We start from the raw sequence: 16,646 nt of genomic DNA on the forward strand, positions 1-16,646 counted from the left end.
GGAATGTGGTGCCAAGGGCTATGCAGAAATATAAAGGGAGTGTGGGAAGTGGGTAGAGGTTCTGTCTCTGGACTGTCTGTTATACCCCACTGTCTATTTGTCTATCTCTGCTTTCACACCACATGGACATACCACTGCGTCTCTGTACTAGCCTTGATATCTCATGAAGCAAGTCCTCTAACTTTTCTATCTTCAAGAGAGCCTTGGCCATCTTTAGCCCTTCCTACCTCCATATAAACTTTAGAATCAGCTTCTTAAGTTCCACGAAAAGCTGGGGTTTGATTGGAATTACATTTATTCCATAAATCAGCTTGGGGAGATTTGTCATTTTAACTATCTTGAGACTTCCAATCTGTGAGCTTAGTATATCTCTCCTTTAAAATGTCTTCTTTGAAAAATTGTGCTCTACACTGGAATTTGACACAACATTGTAAAATGACTATAACTCAATAAAAAATGTTTTAAAAAGCCTTCTTTAATATCAGTAACATTTTATTTTATTTGAAGACTTCATACCTTTTATTAGATTTAATCCTAGATACATAATAGTTTATTGCCATTGAAATGGTATCTTTAAAACATTATTTTCTGTTTGTTACTGGAAAATAGAAATGATCAATATTTAGAAATTGGTTTTTGTATCCAGCAACCTTACCAAACTCTATTAGTTCTAATATCTTGTCTGTAGACTCTACTGGAGTTTTATATTATCTTCAAGTAATGACAGCTTGTTTCTTAGTTTGCAGTCCTTAGACCTCATTTCTTTTTATTTACTGAGCTGGCTAGGGCCTTCAGGAAAACACAGACTCCAAAGGTGACTGGATTTAGTTTCACAGTGTGAAGGTAGAGCCAACCAGATTTGCTGACAGATAGTATTTGGGCTGTGAGAGCAAGGGAGGAATCAAGGTTGAGTTCAAGGTTTTGGGCCTGAACACTTAGAAAAATGGCACTGTCATTTACTGTAGGCCAGGCCAGAGGTTGGTTGATTATACAGTGCTGGTAATTAAATGAAGGAAGACAAAAACTGATTGCTACTTATTGACAATGATGTTTCTAAAAGATTTTAGCCTGGTTTTGCACTTTTGAAATAACACAGTCTAGTAAGGATTTAAATATTAACAAATGCTCTCAAGTGGATCCAACTTGGGGTTTCCTATTCAGCCACTGCCCTCTGCAGGGGGCTTGGCTGAGTATGAGCTGTGCACTCCGATTAAAATCCAAACCAAAAAATGGGATAAGTTTATCTTTCTTGTTTCTATACATACACACACACACACACACACACACACACGAAAACACAAAAACACACCTTGTTTTGCAATCTTTACCCAGGTCAGGTAACTACAAAAGAACTTCCAACCCAGGAAACTTGGTCCCTGCAATGCACTTCCAGGTAGCTCGTCTGGAAAGATGTCATGGAAAGGCCAGCTGCATTTCTACGGGGTTAACCTAAGCACAGTGAAGAAACAATGAAGGGGGCGACCCCTGCAAATGAGACCCTGGGTCATTACAAAGAGACCTCATTGTTTCAGCTGGAAAAACAAGATGACCATCCTTCAGCACGTAGCTCTCAGGTAATTCGTAAAACCTGAGGTCCTTGCATAAAGAAGCAAAACTTCAAGAAATTGGCACATTTAACAATCCAAAGGACTGTTCAAGCCACATTAACTTTCGCACCCAGTTCTTTGATGCTTATTCAACACACATGTAGGGTATCTCACTGGGGTAAGGATTGGCGCTCCCTTCCACCACCCCACACCTGCCATTCAAACTTAAAAATGTAAGCTCCAGAAAGGGAGGGATTATCCTGTAAGCCTCTCTGTTCTCAGTGTCCAAAACAATGCCTGTCACATAACAGGCATACAATAATATTTTTTTGAATTGACATTTTCAAGGCTTCAAAAAATATTACTGAAAAGAGTTAAATTTTCACTTGTCCTAACTGAAAATCACCGTTGTTTAAAACTGATGAGTCAAGAAAAATAGCACTGTATCTACGGGGAAGTAAATGTCAGAAGAAGCGATGATGCAGTTAAAAACTTTGCCTCTAAGTAGTGGAACTCTAGTAGGGAGACGCCTGCAGTTTTTAAAGGACAGTTTTTACCACCTTCATTTCTGTATTTGCAAGTGCTTTGCTGATTTTCTACTTTATGTGTTTAAATTATACACATTCCCAACATCCTAATACAATTACTCATTTTTGTGTATGACCCACTTTATCCATATACACACATTCATATGAATATAGTTGTTTGCAATCATAGCTATACATTTTATAGCCATTTTTTTCACTTAACCTATAGTTTCAGTTATCATTAACTTTCCGCGTTTCTAGCGTCTTCATAATTATCATTTTAATGGCTTCATGATATTCCAGTGTGTTATTGTACAATAATTTAGCTAAATACCTTAAGGTGGAACATTCTGGATTGTTTCCACTTTTCCATTGAAAATAATGCTGCAGTGAAGACGTGCAGACAAGTTGTCTTGTTCGTTCCGCTTCTTTGAACCATATTATTGAATTATATTCTGGGGTTCCCTCTGGACACCTCTGACAGACTACAGAGAGCCACTAGCCACCACCAATGTGACCTGGACGCGCGAAGGCGCCCGGCGGGGCGGAGCCTCGGTCCAGGGGGCGGGGCCCGGGCGGGGCCGAGCGCGTCCCCGCCCCGCGCTGCGTCACCGACGTCCCGCCTGGCTGAGCTCGGCGAGCTGCTCACGAGTGGAGACTGTCCGCCGGCGGGCGGTCCGGGCCCCGGGAGCGCGGACGCGGGGCGCGCCTGCCATGGCTCCCTGGGTGGGGACCGAGCTCTCGGCGCTGAACCCGCTGCGTGCCGTGTGGTTCACACTGGCCGCCGCCTTCCTGCTGACTCTACTGCTGCAGCTCGTGCCGTCCAGCCTGCTCCCGGGCTGCGCGGTCTTCCAGGACCTGATCCGCTATGGAAAAACCAAGCATGGGGGGCCGCCGCGCCCGGCCGCTTGCCAGGCCTTTGATGTGCCCAAGAGGTAACCGCGCCCCGGGCGCGAGCCCCGTTGCCAAAGGGCGGAGAGCCGGGGGCGCCCGGCTCGGGCAGCCGGCAGGGGGCAGCAGAGGCGGACGCAGGCCCGGCGCGGACCAGCCGGGGAGGCCCGCACCGGTTCCCCGACTGGCGCGAACTAGGCCCGCCCGCCGGCACTGCCTTGTCCGCTGCGTAGCCCCGGGGGCGGAATCCCCGGAGTGTCCGCCCACACGGAGGAAGCTGAGCCGCACGCATCCTCGAGGGCACAGGAACGTGCACTTGTGGACGCACGTAGCCTTAACTTCGGGGGGAATGGCAGTGCTTCCAGATTTAGGCCTGGTCACCAGGCGGCAAGTTAAAGTCTCTTTTGTCCCCATATTCTCTCTTTCTCCTCCCCTGCACTCTAGGGACTCAAATCTAACCTGAGGTCGCCGGAACTCGCTAGAAATGAAAGCAGGCCCTCGGTTCACGCCTCTATGCCCCCTGTTTGTCTCTCCGACCCTCGCAGTCTGGACGGAGGGCGAGACCCTGGTCTCCAACTGGTGCCACCTCCTTGGCCGCACTGACCCTCCTAACCCTCACCTCGGCAGGTGCCCGGAGATGGCATATTTTAGGCAAGCCTGGTCCCTAAGCACCGTTTGACTTTGAACAGATACCATAACTAAGCTCAGCGAAAGATTAAATCATTATGGCTTAAGTAGAATTCTTTCAGAAATTGTGAGTCGTGTTATAGTTTTTGTTTTTTACTTTGAATTCAGAACATAGCCGGGAAGAGTCAGCCAGAGACTTCTAGATGGTAGGAATATACCAGTGGCTTTTCTTGGCGATACATCCTCAATTGGCACTTAGGAAGGAGTCTGGAGGAATGTGATAGGGTTTCCGATGTATGAAAACATCTTGGTTATCGCTTAAACCACTCAGAGGCAGCCCCCCAGATCCGCAGACAAGAAAGGGGCTAAGGGTAACTTGGCTGCTGGAACGTGGCTTCCCACTTTTGACTGTTGGAGGAAGATTCACCAGGTGTTAACCCTGAGAAGGGAGACCTAGGGTAAAGGGAATGCGGCCATGGGAGAGGGTAGGCTATTCAAACAGAATGGTTAAACCTCCTATTTCTTAGAGGCTCTTTTTAAATGAAAATTTCCTGTCATCATATTTTTAATCAGGTTTTGATTGCAGTAAGTACTTTTCTACGTCATAGCAGGGGGTGTTCCTAGATTGTCATTGTTTTTAATGTTATGAAGTGAAGAAAAAGATTATTGCATTTGAGAGTGTGAATTCTGACATTTATTTTCTGAGTTTTAAAAAAGGTACTAGTGCTTCTGGATTAAAGGGCACATTTCAAATCATTCCCTGCACTCTGCCTGTTACTACTCTAGTCTGTCATTATATGACAGACAAGAAACAGATTTTGTACCTTTCCTTATTCGTTACTACAAAGTTGGTGATCTTTGGGCTTCTTGTAATTTTTACTGTATTATGAAATAATTTACATCGTTTTATTCTTCCAGAATTCTAGAATGGATCCTTCTGTGGGGTTTTGTTTGGCTTTTTTCTAAATTTAAACTGAAACTTCATTTCATGCTAGAGAAGGTACAGCAAATCCAGGCCAATAATGAAAGGCAAAAGTGTCTAGATGCTATATTTAAATATTTTTCATTGTTCAAAATTCAGTAGGACTCTTCAAGGTGAAAATAAGCCTATAATTTTTACACTTAGAAATAGGAAGCTGTAAGTCACATTTCTGCACCCAAGAGTGTAGGTGATTTTGTTTGAGATTTTCTTTTTCTCCTGAAGGGGCAAGAATTAAACCTTAAATTAGTTTGTGCAATGTTTGATTCCATTATCCCTGTCCAGTAGGTTTTTTTTTAAATTAAGGTGATAGTTGCTTTTCTTGTTTTCCTTTTGGTTCCTAGAGTTTTGATTTCCCAGAAAGTCTGAATAGATACATGACTTCGAACATGAAGCACAATACTCTTAACTTGTATAGCGCATATGGAAGTATTTCTTCTGTTTCTAATATTTCAAAATGTTATTGAAATACTGCAATTGAATTGAGCTCTAGAACAAAGAGAACTGTCCAGACTTTCCCTAATGGGGTTCAGGGGTCCTAACCAGCAGTCCAGGGGATCTGCGCATAGAATTCCAGGCAAATTGGAGTGGAAAAAAGTACATCTTTATTTCACTAACCTCTAACTGAAATTCAGCATTTCCTTAATGATGAATGTAATCAACAAACCATAGAAGAATTAGCAGTACCTGCAATTTTGTGATAATTTTTTTAATATATTAAAAACACTGAAGAGATCTCAAAACATTATTTTCGTCAGTATAAGAATACTATAGTAGTAGTCTCCATTAGATCTTGTTACTTAATACATTAAGAAGCACATATGTTACTATAGCACAAATGTTCCTTAGTGGTTGTGTTACCTATATTTCAATATAATTGGGTTTCTTTGTAATCCCTATGTATTTTATGCTTGGGAAGGAGCCTGTAGCCTTCACCAGACTGCCAAAGGGGTCTACGGAAGGAAAATATTATGAAACCCTGCTCGAGACCGTAAACTTGCGATACATTTACATTTGTCTTGTTTGTTGCCATGTCCCTGGCTCAGTGCCTGACAGATAATAAAGTCTTTGATCAGTGTTTTGAATGAATCAAAAAAGAGAGATGTGGGGGCTTACTTGCTTTGTTGATTAACATTCTGCTTTCTCTGAGAGTAACTTTGGATGAATTACCTTCCCTTTAGTTCATTTGTTTAACCAGTGTTTGTAGAGTGCTTACTGTGGGCCAGGAGCTTTTCCAGGTTCCTTGGAGCTTTTATTTTTATCAGACAGTAAGTATGTAAACAAACCTGTAAAACATGCAATATAATTTCAGTTGATAATAAGTGCTTCAGAGGAAATCCAGCATGGTTACTTGATCATGAGCAAGATGGGGGTGGGGTGACAGCATTGGAAGGATAGATTAGGAAAGGGCAGGGCAGGAGGTGAGTTCATTTCAGGAGGCCAGGACAGATGGCCCTCCAGGGCCTTACAGACCATGGTGGAGACTCGATTTTATTGAATGTATGGAAAGTGGCTTGAGAATAGGGAAGGGGGCATGGCATTTGTGATTTATGTTTGAAAGGGTGGGTGGAGAAGGCTGGATAAGAGGCTGTTATGGTGGTCCAGGCAGGAGGTGGTGGTGTGGGCTAGAGTGTTAACATAATAGCACCTGTTTGTCATATATGTGGTGATGAAATTAAAACACGTAGCACAGGGCTAGGTACCTACTTAGAACTCAGTAACCATTATCTGCCTTTCTTTGTTAATTCCTAACTCCCCTAACTGGTCTTGGGACAAGTTCTGGCAATTAGCATGTATGTATTAAGTCAGATCATATCTCCTGGCTCAAAACCATCCAGTGGTTTCCAGCTCACTCACAGGAATTGTGAAAGACCCTATACAGTCTGGTCCCCACCACCTCACTGACTTTGTCTCCTATAGTTTGCCCCCCATGTGGCTCCAGTCCAGTTTCCTGGGCTTCCCTGCTAATTCTTTCTCCCACCTCAGGGCCTTTGCACTGCCTGTTCCTTCTGCCTGGAAGCTGTTCTCCCAAATAGCCAGCTGGTTTATGCCCTCATTTCTGCTCAGATATCCTCAGTAAGGAATACCCTATCTATCCTTTTTGAAAGTATGATATTACCATCGCCAGCATTCCTTCTTCTCTTTCCAGCATTAGTTTTCTCAGTAGCAGTTACCACCTACTGACATGCTGTAAAATTTACTTCTGTGTGTAACTGAGTATAAGCTCCATGAGGGCAGGAATTGCTGTCTGTTGGGTTCGTTACTGTATCCCCAGAGCCTGGAGCTGTCCCTGGCTTATGATAAGCAACAAAATGTGTGTTAAATCAGAAGAGTGCTTGCTGGGTGCCCAGGCCTCTGTTACCATAAGGGTCACCCTGTCCTTGCTCCCAGGGGCTCACTTCAATTAAACAGTGTCCCCCAGGGAGGGGGGAGAGGGAGGGTGTCTGGAATAGAAGGAAGTGAAGTTTTTAGATCTGCTTTTGAGGCTACAGCTGAGTCTTTTAAAAGAGATACAACCTTGAATAAGGAGTAGAACGTATTTATTCTAGCGGGAAGTCAGCGAGCAAAACAAAAGATAGAATGTGCAAGATAATAAGAATAAGAAAAATAATCTGCCTGTCAGTCAAAACCCCATGGCACAAGTAGGGCCCCGCAAGATGTGGCTTAGCAGCTTATATCAAACATACTTCAGTGACTTGGTTGACTTAGGGTTTGTCATATAAATTGGTACAATGTGGGGCCCGAAAAGCAGGTTCAGCAGAGTCTAGATTGAATGAAGAGGAGCACAGCTGTGCGATTTAACTTCAGAGTCATCAGGGCTGAGTCTGGAGCCAAACACTGCCACTTACTGCGTGACCTTGAATAAGTAACTTAACCTTGAGCCTTCATTTTCTTATCTGCCACATGATGATAACCACGTAAGCTTCACAAGATTGTTGGGAAGATGAAATAATCTTAACTGGTCTCCCCACAACTAGTCTATTCTCTTACCTAGTTGCCAGAGGGATTTTTTTTTTTTAACTTAAAGAAGAGTGAAATGGATGAGCAATGCTGTTTTTTTGTGTGATAAAATATACATGACAACAGTGGTATATGTGGTAAAGTGGTAAAACTTTAACCCTTTTTGAGTATACAATTCAGTGCCTTTAAGTACATTCACGTCGTTGTGCAACCACCATCCATTCCAGAACTTTTCCATCAGCCAGAGGGATTTTTAAAACATAAATTATACTTCAAGTCACTCTGTTCAGATGGCTCCCCACCACACTTAATAAAAGCAGTGTCCTTACAGGGCCCTAGAGTGCCTGCCCCTCCTGCCTCGAGCCCTAGCCCTCTCCACACAGGTGCCCTTTATTCCTCAGGGCCTCTTGTGGTGGTGGTTTCCTCTGCCTAGAAAACTCTTTCCTCAGAAATTCCCGAGGGTTACTCATTCTAGCCAAGTGTCCCTTCCAGAGGGTCATCCATGACCACCCATCAGCACGGCCTCCCCTCTGCACTCTGTCCCCTCTCCAGCATGGGGCTAGAGGTCTGCTGAAAGGTAAACTTCACTGAGGCAGGCACCTGGTCTGTTTGCTCGCTACTGAGTCACTGCCCCAAGAACATTGCCTAGCACATTGTAAGTGCTCAATAAATGTTTGTTTAATATGAAGTAGGTAAAGTAACTGATCCAGACATTTCTCCTCAGAAGCCGGCCCTTCCCCTTTCCATGGGAGCCCTCAGGGCAAGGGCTACTAATACTCTGTTCTGTTGACTGAGACCAGACCTGAGCTCAGTTCTAGGAAGTATGTCTTAAGGAAGACCCAGAGAGGCACCCAAAAGCCAGGGGTCTGGGGATGGGGACGAGGGGGCAGAATTGATGCTCATGTACGAACTGTGGAGGAAACGAAGCTCTTGAGTCCGGAGATCAGAATTGGGAATAACAGGACATCTCAGAGAGGACAGCCCCAGCGATAGAACTTGTAACACTAGTAGGGAGAATTAAGTGGGTTGCTGTGGAATGATCATCTTAGATCAGTGTTGTGAGACTGGGTTGTGGGCATGGTTGGGGGTGCTGCGAGTTCTGACAGATACAAGCATATTCTGGATCAACTGGAAGAGGAGTCCCTGAGACTCTGTGCAGTCCTCTTGACTCCAGGCCCTCTTACTTCATCACAGATTAACAAGACAAGAAAGAGGCAGACTTAATATAGCTGTGATGCACCGAACACCAGGGAAGGCCCGATGACCTCCAGGCACCCTGCAGAGTCAGAGGTTTTGAGTTGATTTGAACAGAGACAAGTAGTGTAGGTAAAGAGACCTCAAAAGAACCTGTGTTAGCCCTTGTGCCATATTAGGTGATTTTATTGTGGCAAACAACGTCTTTCACACTAAATTAACATTGCTAATCACTAATTTCAATTTTTATTGGCTTTGTGGTTTTATTTCAGTTGTTACTATGTTGATTTCAAAATAAGTGCTATGCTTGTCTGAGAGCTATACCCATCAGGAGTTGATAGTTTATGAGTTAATATTTGTCATGTTATTATAAAAGTAATTTAAGTCAACACAACTTAGGAAACACTGAATCAGAAGACCTTTAAGATTTCTTGTAACCCCTAAGAGTCTTACTGTGCAAATCTTGTGTAACAGTTCTATGGCTGTTGCAACAACATTACTCAAGATTTAAACATCTTCCACAGATTTGGCTTGTGTTAGCACAATGTGGGCTGTCTCTGCCAGGCCCTGGGGCCCCCTGTTTTTGAGTTTGAGCCCAGTCTAGTTACCTCAAGATGAGAGATACCTAACTGACCCTCCATCTGAGTTTAATAAGATCATTCGTGTTCTTGTTAACCTCAGGAAGCCTCTTTTTCCTATGAGTTAATGAGTTCCATCATTTGAAAGGGAATTTTAAAAAATCTGTACATCTGCAGGATTCAGGTTCTATTAAAAAGCAAAACTGTACTTGGGGGCAAAGAGGGTAGGGAAACTAAAAATAGTCTTCCTGCAGAATGGCTTAAAGTGGATCTACCCTGTCACCTAACGTGTTTTCCTTCACAGGTATTTTTCTCACTTCTACATCATCTCAGTGCTGTGGAATGGCTTCCTGCTTTGGAGCCTCACTCAATCTCTGTTCCTGGGAGCGCCTTTTCCGAACTGGCTTCACAGTTTGCTCAGAATTCTTGGGGCTGCGCAGTTCCGAGGTAACAACTCCCCTGGCCAGTTCCAACCATTGCATCCTGTTCCTATCTTTCCTGCCTGTGGGGAACTGTTCTCAGTGTTTCATAGCCACTCTCAGGTTCCTCGTTGGCAGGGGCTGGGAGGTGGAGGGTGGGGCCAAGAAGGGTTCTACGCAGATCATAGGTGGATTGCCAAGGGGATGGCCCCAAGTCTTTCACTGAGACCATAGCAGAGCTGAGAGTCAGCTCTCCATCCCTGACTTCCCAGCAAGAACTGTGCTGTGAACAGAACTGGCTGCTCTCCCTCTGATATTTTTAGTGCTGTTGATAAATTTATACAGCCTTTACACTTAAGAGGAAAAGCTTTTAGGATCCCTTGGGTTTGCCTTGAAACATTTATCATGTATATAGTTCTAACCAAAATGTCTCCAGACTCCAGAAATTTGATAGGAAATTACTTTTTGATCATGGGTTAAAAATGTTTGTTATGCTGTAAGGCTTTGGTTATACAATAAAATTGACTGTAAATAGTTGTAGTTGTTGACCAGATGATTACAAAATAGCCTTTAAATTTGCCTTGCTGTGCCTCAGGTAAAAGATACACAGGACAATTTTTTAAATAAGGAATTGAAGGTGAATACCATAAAGCAGCTTCAATTAATGTCAGGCAGCAGAAGAGGGGCAGAATTAGAAACAAATTGTTCTGGTGCTATCTCTGTCCTTTGTTGCAAACTGCTGGCTGCCTAGGAACAGTCCTTTTCTGTATAACCAGAGGAACTTGTTGCAAAAGATGACAGAAGGAAAGAGCTATGCAAATCTGCTTGGGAGGGGAATACACCTCAGCGAACCCCACTTCACCCAGTTAAACTTCATCTCTTCATTTGTTTACTGTGGGGCTGGCTGGGGTTTTATTTGTTTTTTAATTTTAACCTATTCCTGAAGAGTTAGAACTAGATTTTACTATATTTAAAATAGAAAAGCAGACAAAGCTAATCTACGTGATGGGTGGCTCCGAAGGGCTTACTGTTGGGAGGTTTGGGATGGGGGGCGGTGCCTGGAAGGGAGTACAAGGAGGTGCTGGTTGTGTTCTGCTTCTTCATCTGGGTGCTGGTCGTATGGGTGGGATGGGCTGGTTTAGTCTGTGAAATTCCATTAGGCTGTATCCTTATTGTATTTTTACAATGAGTGTATGAGATCACATTTTTTAAAACATCTGGATTTTTATTTTTAAAAAGTTTTAATGAATAAAAATTTATTTTATTCATTTTAAAATCAGCATTTCTTCTGACTTCTTCTAGGGCAGAGGTGTGAGAAGCAGATAGGAAGATAGATCTCAATCCTCACAGTCCCTCAAAGTATAATTTCTTTTTTTTTTTTAATATGGAAAGGAATGCACAGTTCTCCCTGTCTCTGTCCTGTCCCTCTTTCTGCCTTTGTACGTGACTGTGTCTCTTGTGCCCCCTGACCTCAGGGATCCCACCTGGTCCTGGCTCACAGGTCATGCAGGCACTGTTCCTGACCATCTTCATCTGGCATTAGTGCCAGGGACCAGAGACCGCGGTCGGGCTCTGAGTGCACAGACCCCGTCCTGGTGATGGCCACGTGACCCAGAAGGCTTTTACATCACGAAGCAGACCTGAGTTTGTCCCAGCCATGTCACTAGCCTACTGTGAAACCTTGAGCCAAATTCCCTGACTTCACTTCCTCACTTCCACTCACTCCCTCATTGCCACAAAAAAGGGAGGTGTTAGACTCGATGACTTCTAGGGCCCTTTCCTAAGTCTGATCTGGTTTAACAGTAAGGAAAGGAGTGACGCTGGATGAGTCCCGGAGAGAGAGGTGCTAAGTGCGTTCTGCTCTGAACTGTAGGGGGTGAGCTGGCGCTATCAGCGTTCTTAGTGCTGGCCTTTCTGTGGCTGCACAGCCTGCGACGTCTCTTCGAGTGCGTCTACGTCAGCGTCTTCTCCAATGCTGTGATTCATATCGTGCAGTACTGTTTTGGACTGGTCTACTACATCCTCGTCGGCCTGACTGTGCTGAGCCAAGTGCCAATGGACGGCAGGAACGGTGAGTGGCCGCTGGGGTCTGGTGGCTGAGCCACTGGGCATACGCAAAACTCTGCAGGCGCAGCAGAAGCACTCCCCCGAGCGTTAATGGAAGCTGGGAAGTAGGAGACCTGCCCGATCCACTTTGCATTAGAGGAGTCTGGGCTCTGATTGTAGCTTTACAGAGCCAACATGCCCGAGGGTACCTCGCAGTTATACATCACAGTAACCATAACCGCCAAAACCTGAGAGAGACCGACTGAGCAGCGGTGCCTTCAGTAATGAGAGTGAAGTGCAGAGTCCTCAGGAGGCCCTGCGTGAGGATGGAGAAACGGGATGTGGGGTTTCCCTCAGTGGGGTTGAAGTTGGTCTTCAAGGTCTGGATATTTCCAGTACTCAGTGAGCTTTCTCCTCAGGTTTGATTCCAGTGTATGTTCTTTCTCTGTTGCTGTAGGACAATGAAAGGCCTCCGTGGCTCAAGGAATGACTTTAAAGGACTGCTTATTGACAGTCTTTCTCAATTTGTGAATTATTTATTGGCTCCAGCCTATCAGCCGGGATCTCCCCCATCTAATTCCTCTGACCTTAAGTCAGTCTTTCCTCCCTGAGCTTCCTGGCATCTTGGTGCCGCCCGTGTCACAGTTTGAGCTGTCATTCCTGGAGAGCAGTCCTAGGTTTTCACCAAAAGGAACATTCCAAAGCACTTTGGTAACCCACTGTCTTGCAACCTATTAGCATTATACATCTTTCTTGGAGTTTTCTCTGCTGGCTGGACTCCAACGCCCACCCTACCTCCTATATAAACAGTCAAGGAAAGGCTGCCCAGACAGCCACAAAATAGCTTTTAGACACTTCTTTCCGAAGCTTTCTGAAACTTGTAAATTGCCCACCTGTCCTTCAAGAGATCATCTGCAGTCATTTGGGCAGTATGGGAACTGGTTTCAGGCACTCACTGAGAGAGAACACATGGGGCATTTGCCAGCTGCAGGGTCTGCTAGAAATGATGGGGGCTTGGGAGTCGGATGGGCCTGAGTCTGAATTCTGGCTCATTTAATAACTTCTCTGAGCCTCAGAACCTTTGTCTGGAATTAGGGACAGGTACTAATTTCAGAGGGTGCTGGTTGAAAAGGAAGTATGTCTCCTTGTCTTCAAAGTCTAGAGGGTCTGCCCCGAGTCACTTTCTATTACATTGTTCTGTTATTTTTTTCTTCAGAGTACCATCTCTACCTGAAATTATCTTGGTTGTTGATTTTTTTTTTTAACTTGTTTCGTCTCTTGCTACTAGAATGTGAGTTCATGAGGGCTGAGATCTTACCTGACTTATCTACTGCTTTATCCCTCATGAGAGATGCCACGCTTAGTAGACACTCAATAAGTAACTAATGAACAAATGAATAATTAAATACTACACAGTCTAGACCCTCTGTAAATATGAGCCTTCCACCTGCCTCCCCTTTCCTGGATTGTAATCCGAATTTACTCTTACAAATCTCTTCCCTCATAGGTAATTTCTCTGCATTCAGAGTAGGTCACTTGGCGGTGGCTTGAATGCTCAGACACTTGCTTCAACTTTTGATCCTACAGTGACTTATTCTTAAAGCCCTCTGATTTAAAACTATTTTCATGTTGTCTTTATTTTTAACTTATAAAAATAGAATCATTAATTTGTTAAGTGGCTAAGCCTAGTAAACATTAAGAGACTACAGTAGATTGTTTATAGAGAGCAAGTTTTCAAAAGAAATTAACATAGGTAGACTTTGGTGGACTGTCATTAGCTGTCATCAGCTAAGTCCTACCTCCAGGTTCATATGGAATAGCTTGATCCTTGGTTCTCTTTCCTGAATCAACCTTGTAGGGGCTCCCTCTGGGCTCCAGAGCCTCAGACTCGTGCCTGTTGTCAATGGACAGCTTTGTTTCTTTAGTCGAGTCCCTGACTAGCCTGACTACTTCCTGATGAAAGTAGGGAAGTCCTTAATTTGCTCTTCTGACGCCAGTCCTTGGAAAACCTGCCCTCTTCCCATTTTCCTGGTAGCTGGAGAAGAAAGAGGAAGATGATACTTTGAATATTTCTACTCCTGAAACAAAATCTCTGTGACTAGGCTCTCTAATCAGAAAGGGATATCGTTTTGGTTTTTCTCTTGCAGTCTACATTCCTCCTCTTTTTGAGAAGCCCCACCCTTAGCCTTCACTTCCAGTGATTTTCTTCATTGGCTGGAACCAGTCAAGTCAGCATTCAAGGTTCCCCTAGCAACAGCTCAGGGTGGGGTCCTTTAGGACATGTTTTTCTGACAGCAGACTATAAGAAAGAAGACCTAAAACCAGGCTTAGGTGAAGATAATAAAGATGCAGAGTAGTCTCACTGCCAAGAGTACACCACAAGGGAGGGAGACAGAGCTGACCTCTGTGCTTGAGGCACTGGAAGAAGGAGAAAAAGGACGTGTCAGTGTGGAATTCTCTACCCGGGGCCACTGAAGTGCCCCTGGCTGAGGAGCACACCTCCTTCCCCCACAGGGCCGGTCTTCTCCCCGTATTTGGGAAATTACATCAGGATGATTTTCTAGTCATAAAGAACAGAATAGGTAGATAAATGTGTTCTGCTGACTATGATTTTTTAATTCTCCAAGTCTCTGAAATTTTGCAGCGTTGGCTAATAAGATAATTCTTATTTCTGTAGCCTATGTGATAGGGAAAAATCTCCTGATGCAAGCTCGGTGGTTCCATATCCTCGGAATGATAATGTTCATCTGGTCATCTGTCCATCAGTATAAGTGCCACGTCATTCTCGGCAATCTCAGGAAAAATAAAGCAGGTGAGACATCTTCTAAAGCCGCCGCAGGTGGATTTTAGTCCTCAGAAGTTATTTATGCATATTCCTTCACTCTTTTCTTTCCTGCTCTAAGTAGTTGGCTAATCTATCAAATACTCGTTTTGACAAGACTCTGGGTTTTGATCCTCCTGTCTGTAAAAGGAGAGCGTTTTACTGGAACGCTCTCTGGCCCCATCCAGCCCTGGCATTCTGTGACTCTATCCTGTGCCCACGTTTGGGGGCCTACCCTCCATCCATGTGTCTACCCAGCATGTGAGCACTAGTATACCATCTGAGTTGGTATCATTCCGGTGAAAGCAAAAAAACCCGACTTTTTAGTTAGCTCATGTTGACTTACCACAGGCACAGTTTTTACTGGGCTTTTGAAATATGAAGCATGGAATAGTACTGTTCACCATTTATCAAGTGCTTATTTTGTGCCAGCTGAGGGCATTATATGTGGCCTCACAGTGCTCACTTGAGGAGGGTACAATCTTATTCTCATTTTACAGATCAAGCATCTGAGGCACAGAGAGGTTAAGCAACTTATCTAAAGTTACACTGTTTATAAATGGTAAAGCTGAGTTTGAACTCAGCCTGAATTTGTAGTCTGGCTCTGGAGTCTGAGCTCTTAATTACTAGTTTGGAGGACCGTTGAAGAAGCGGGCTTTCCTTCGTGTTTATTTATAGTTATTAGTGTAATCTAAGCATGTGACTTTTTAATACCTGGAAGATTGACAATGGAAGTATGAAGGATGGTGTTTTGCCCAGGTCTGTGACAGCCTTTTCTAAATGAGTTTTTATAAATTATTTGGGGAGGGAAGTGGTAAAACTTTCTTTTGGCAACTTCAAACATTCAGGATATCTTTTTTTTCCATTTCAGGAGTGGTCATCCACTGCAACCACCGAATCCCTTTTGGAGACTGGTTTGAATATGTTTCTTCCCCCAACTATTTAGCAGAGCTCATGATCTACATTTCCATGGCTGTCACCTTTGGATTCCACAACTTAACTTGGTGGCTCGTGGTAACATACGTCTTCTTCAGCCAGGCCCTGTCTGCTTTCCTCAGCCACAAATTCTACAAAAGCAAATTCGTCTCCTACCCAAAGCATAGGAAAGCTTTCCTGCCATTTCTGTTCTAAGATAACCTCAATCAGGTGACAGGTTCAATTCCTAAAGACAAGTCTAGAGACCAAAGTACAGTTTCTGTGGAACTGTTTAAAACTCTCTGTTCCATTTCTGTACCCAAAAGTCTTCACTGAATGAGCAAAGCAATACCTCTCAAAACAATGAGTCTTCCAAGAAGAAATACTTCTGGCAGACCCGGAAGTGCTGTGTCTACTTTCTGAGATGCGTTATAACACCAATCAAGTGCTAAAAAGTAGATGAGACTTCTCCAAGCTGCTTCAGAAACAAACTAACCAAGACATACAGACAGCTTCAGACGTACACATAAAACACACACACACACACACAAAGGAAGAGAGAAGGTTATCTGTGGACTATAGAGCAAGCAGTATAGTGGGTGCTCAGTAAGTGCTTGTTGCATTTCAGTCAAAGCAGAATAGCCTTTAAAAATAACAACAATGTGTAATTGCACACCAGTGGATTCAGGGAAAAATGAGTTTGTTGGAGTTGGTTTATACCTTTACTTATTGCCACAAAGGCTTCCAGTTATGTAACCATCAGTAATCATCTCCCCCTCAAATCATAGCCTAACAAAAAGTTTGAAACCTCTTTTATTTAATACTTTTTTGACAGCTTTTTCAAGCGAGTACCTTAAAATAAAATATTTTTATATTTATATCTAAAAAGCCTTCATGAGTGGAACTGAGTGACGCTCCGGATTGGGTAGTGCTGTAGCCTCATTCATATGTTGTTATTCACATTGGATTAATGTCTGTCTGGGTTTCTTTTAACTAATAGAATGGATCCAAAGATATTTTAAACTAAAGTTTACACTTAAAATAGCCTATGTTAAAGAAAATGCCCATGATCAAGTCAAGTGGATATAAATGCATGGTGTGAAAGTAGAAAATAATACCGTAGCCTGAGCATCACAGTAAA

At 43.6% G+C, this 16,646-nt stretch overlaps 1 protein-coding gene across 1 annotated transcript; it reads left to right on the forward strand.

The window, feature by feature from the left end:
• The first annotated feature begins 2,691 nt into the window (after window positions 1-2,691).
• SRD5A3 (steroid 5 alpha-reductase 3) lies at window positions 2,692-16,393 on the forward strand. The gene is made up of 5 exons (XM_032497723.1): window positions 2,692-3,009; window positions 9,609-9,751; window positions 11,597-11,794; window positions 14,447-14,581; window positions 15,462-16,393. Exons 1-5 carry the CDS (start codon window positions 2,789-2,791, stop codon window positions 15,719-15,721), a joined length of 957 nt encoding a protein of 318 aa, XP_032353614.1. The 5' UTR covers window positions 2,692-2,788; the 3' UTR covers window positions 15,722-16,393.
• The last annotated feature ends 253 nt before the right edge of the window (window positions 16,394-16,646 follow it).

This window comes from Camelus ferus, chromosome 2, assembly GCF_009834535.1.
Source record: "Camelus ferus isolate YT-003-E chromosome 2, BCGSAC_Cfer_1.0, whole genome shotgun sequence".
NCBI lineage: Eukaryota > Metazoa > Chordata > Mammalia > Artiodactyla > Camelidae > Camelus > Camelus ferus.

Bases quoted from the DNA above. Each gene is read 5' to 3' on its own strand.
- SRD5A3 (XM_032497723.1), top strand. From the start codon at position 2,789: ATGGCTCCCTGGGTGGGGACCGAGCTCTCGGCGCTGAACCCGCTGCGT. The intron at 3,010-9,608 runs GTAACCGCGCCC...TTTCCTTCACAG, and splicing joins GCCTTTGATGTGCCCAAGAG to GTATTTTTCTCACTTCTACA. The intron at 14,582-15,461 runs GTGAGACATCTT...TTTCCATTTCAG, and splicing joins TCTCAGGAAAAATAAAGCAG to GAGTGGTCATCCACTGCAAC.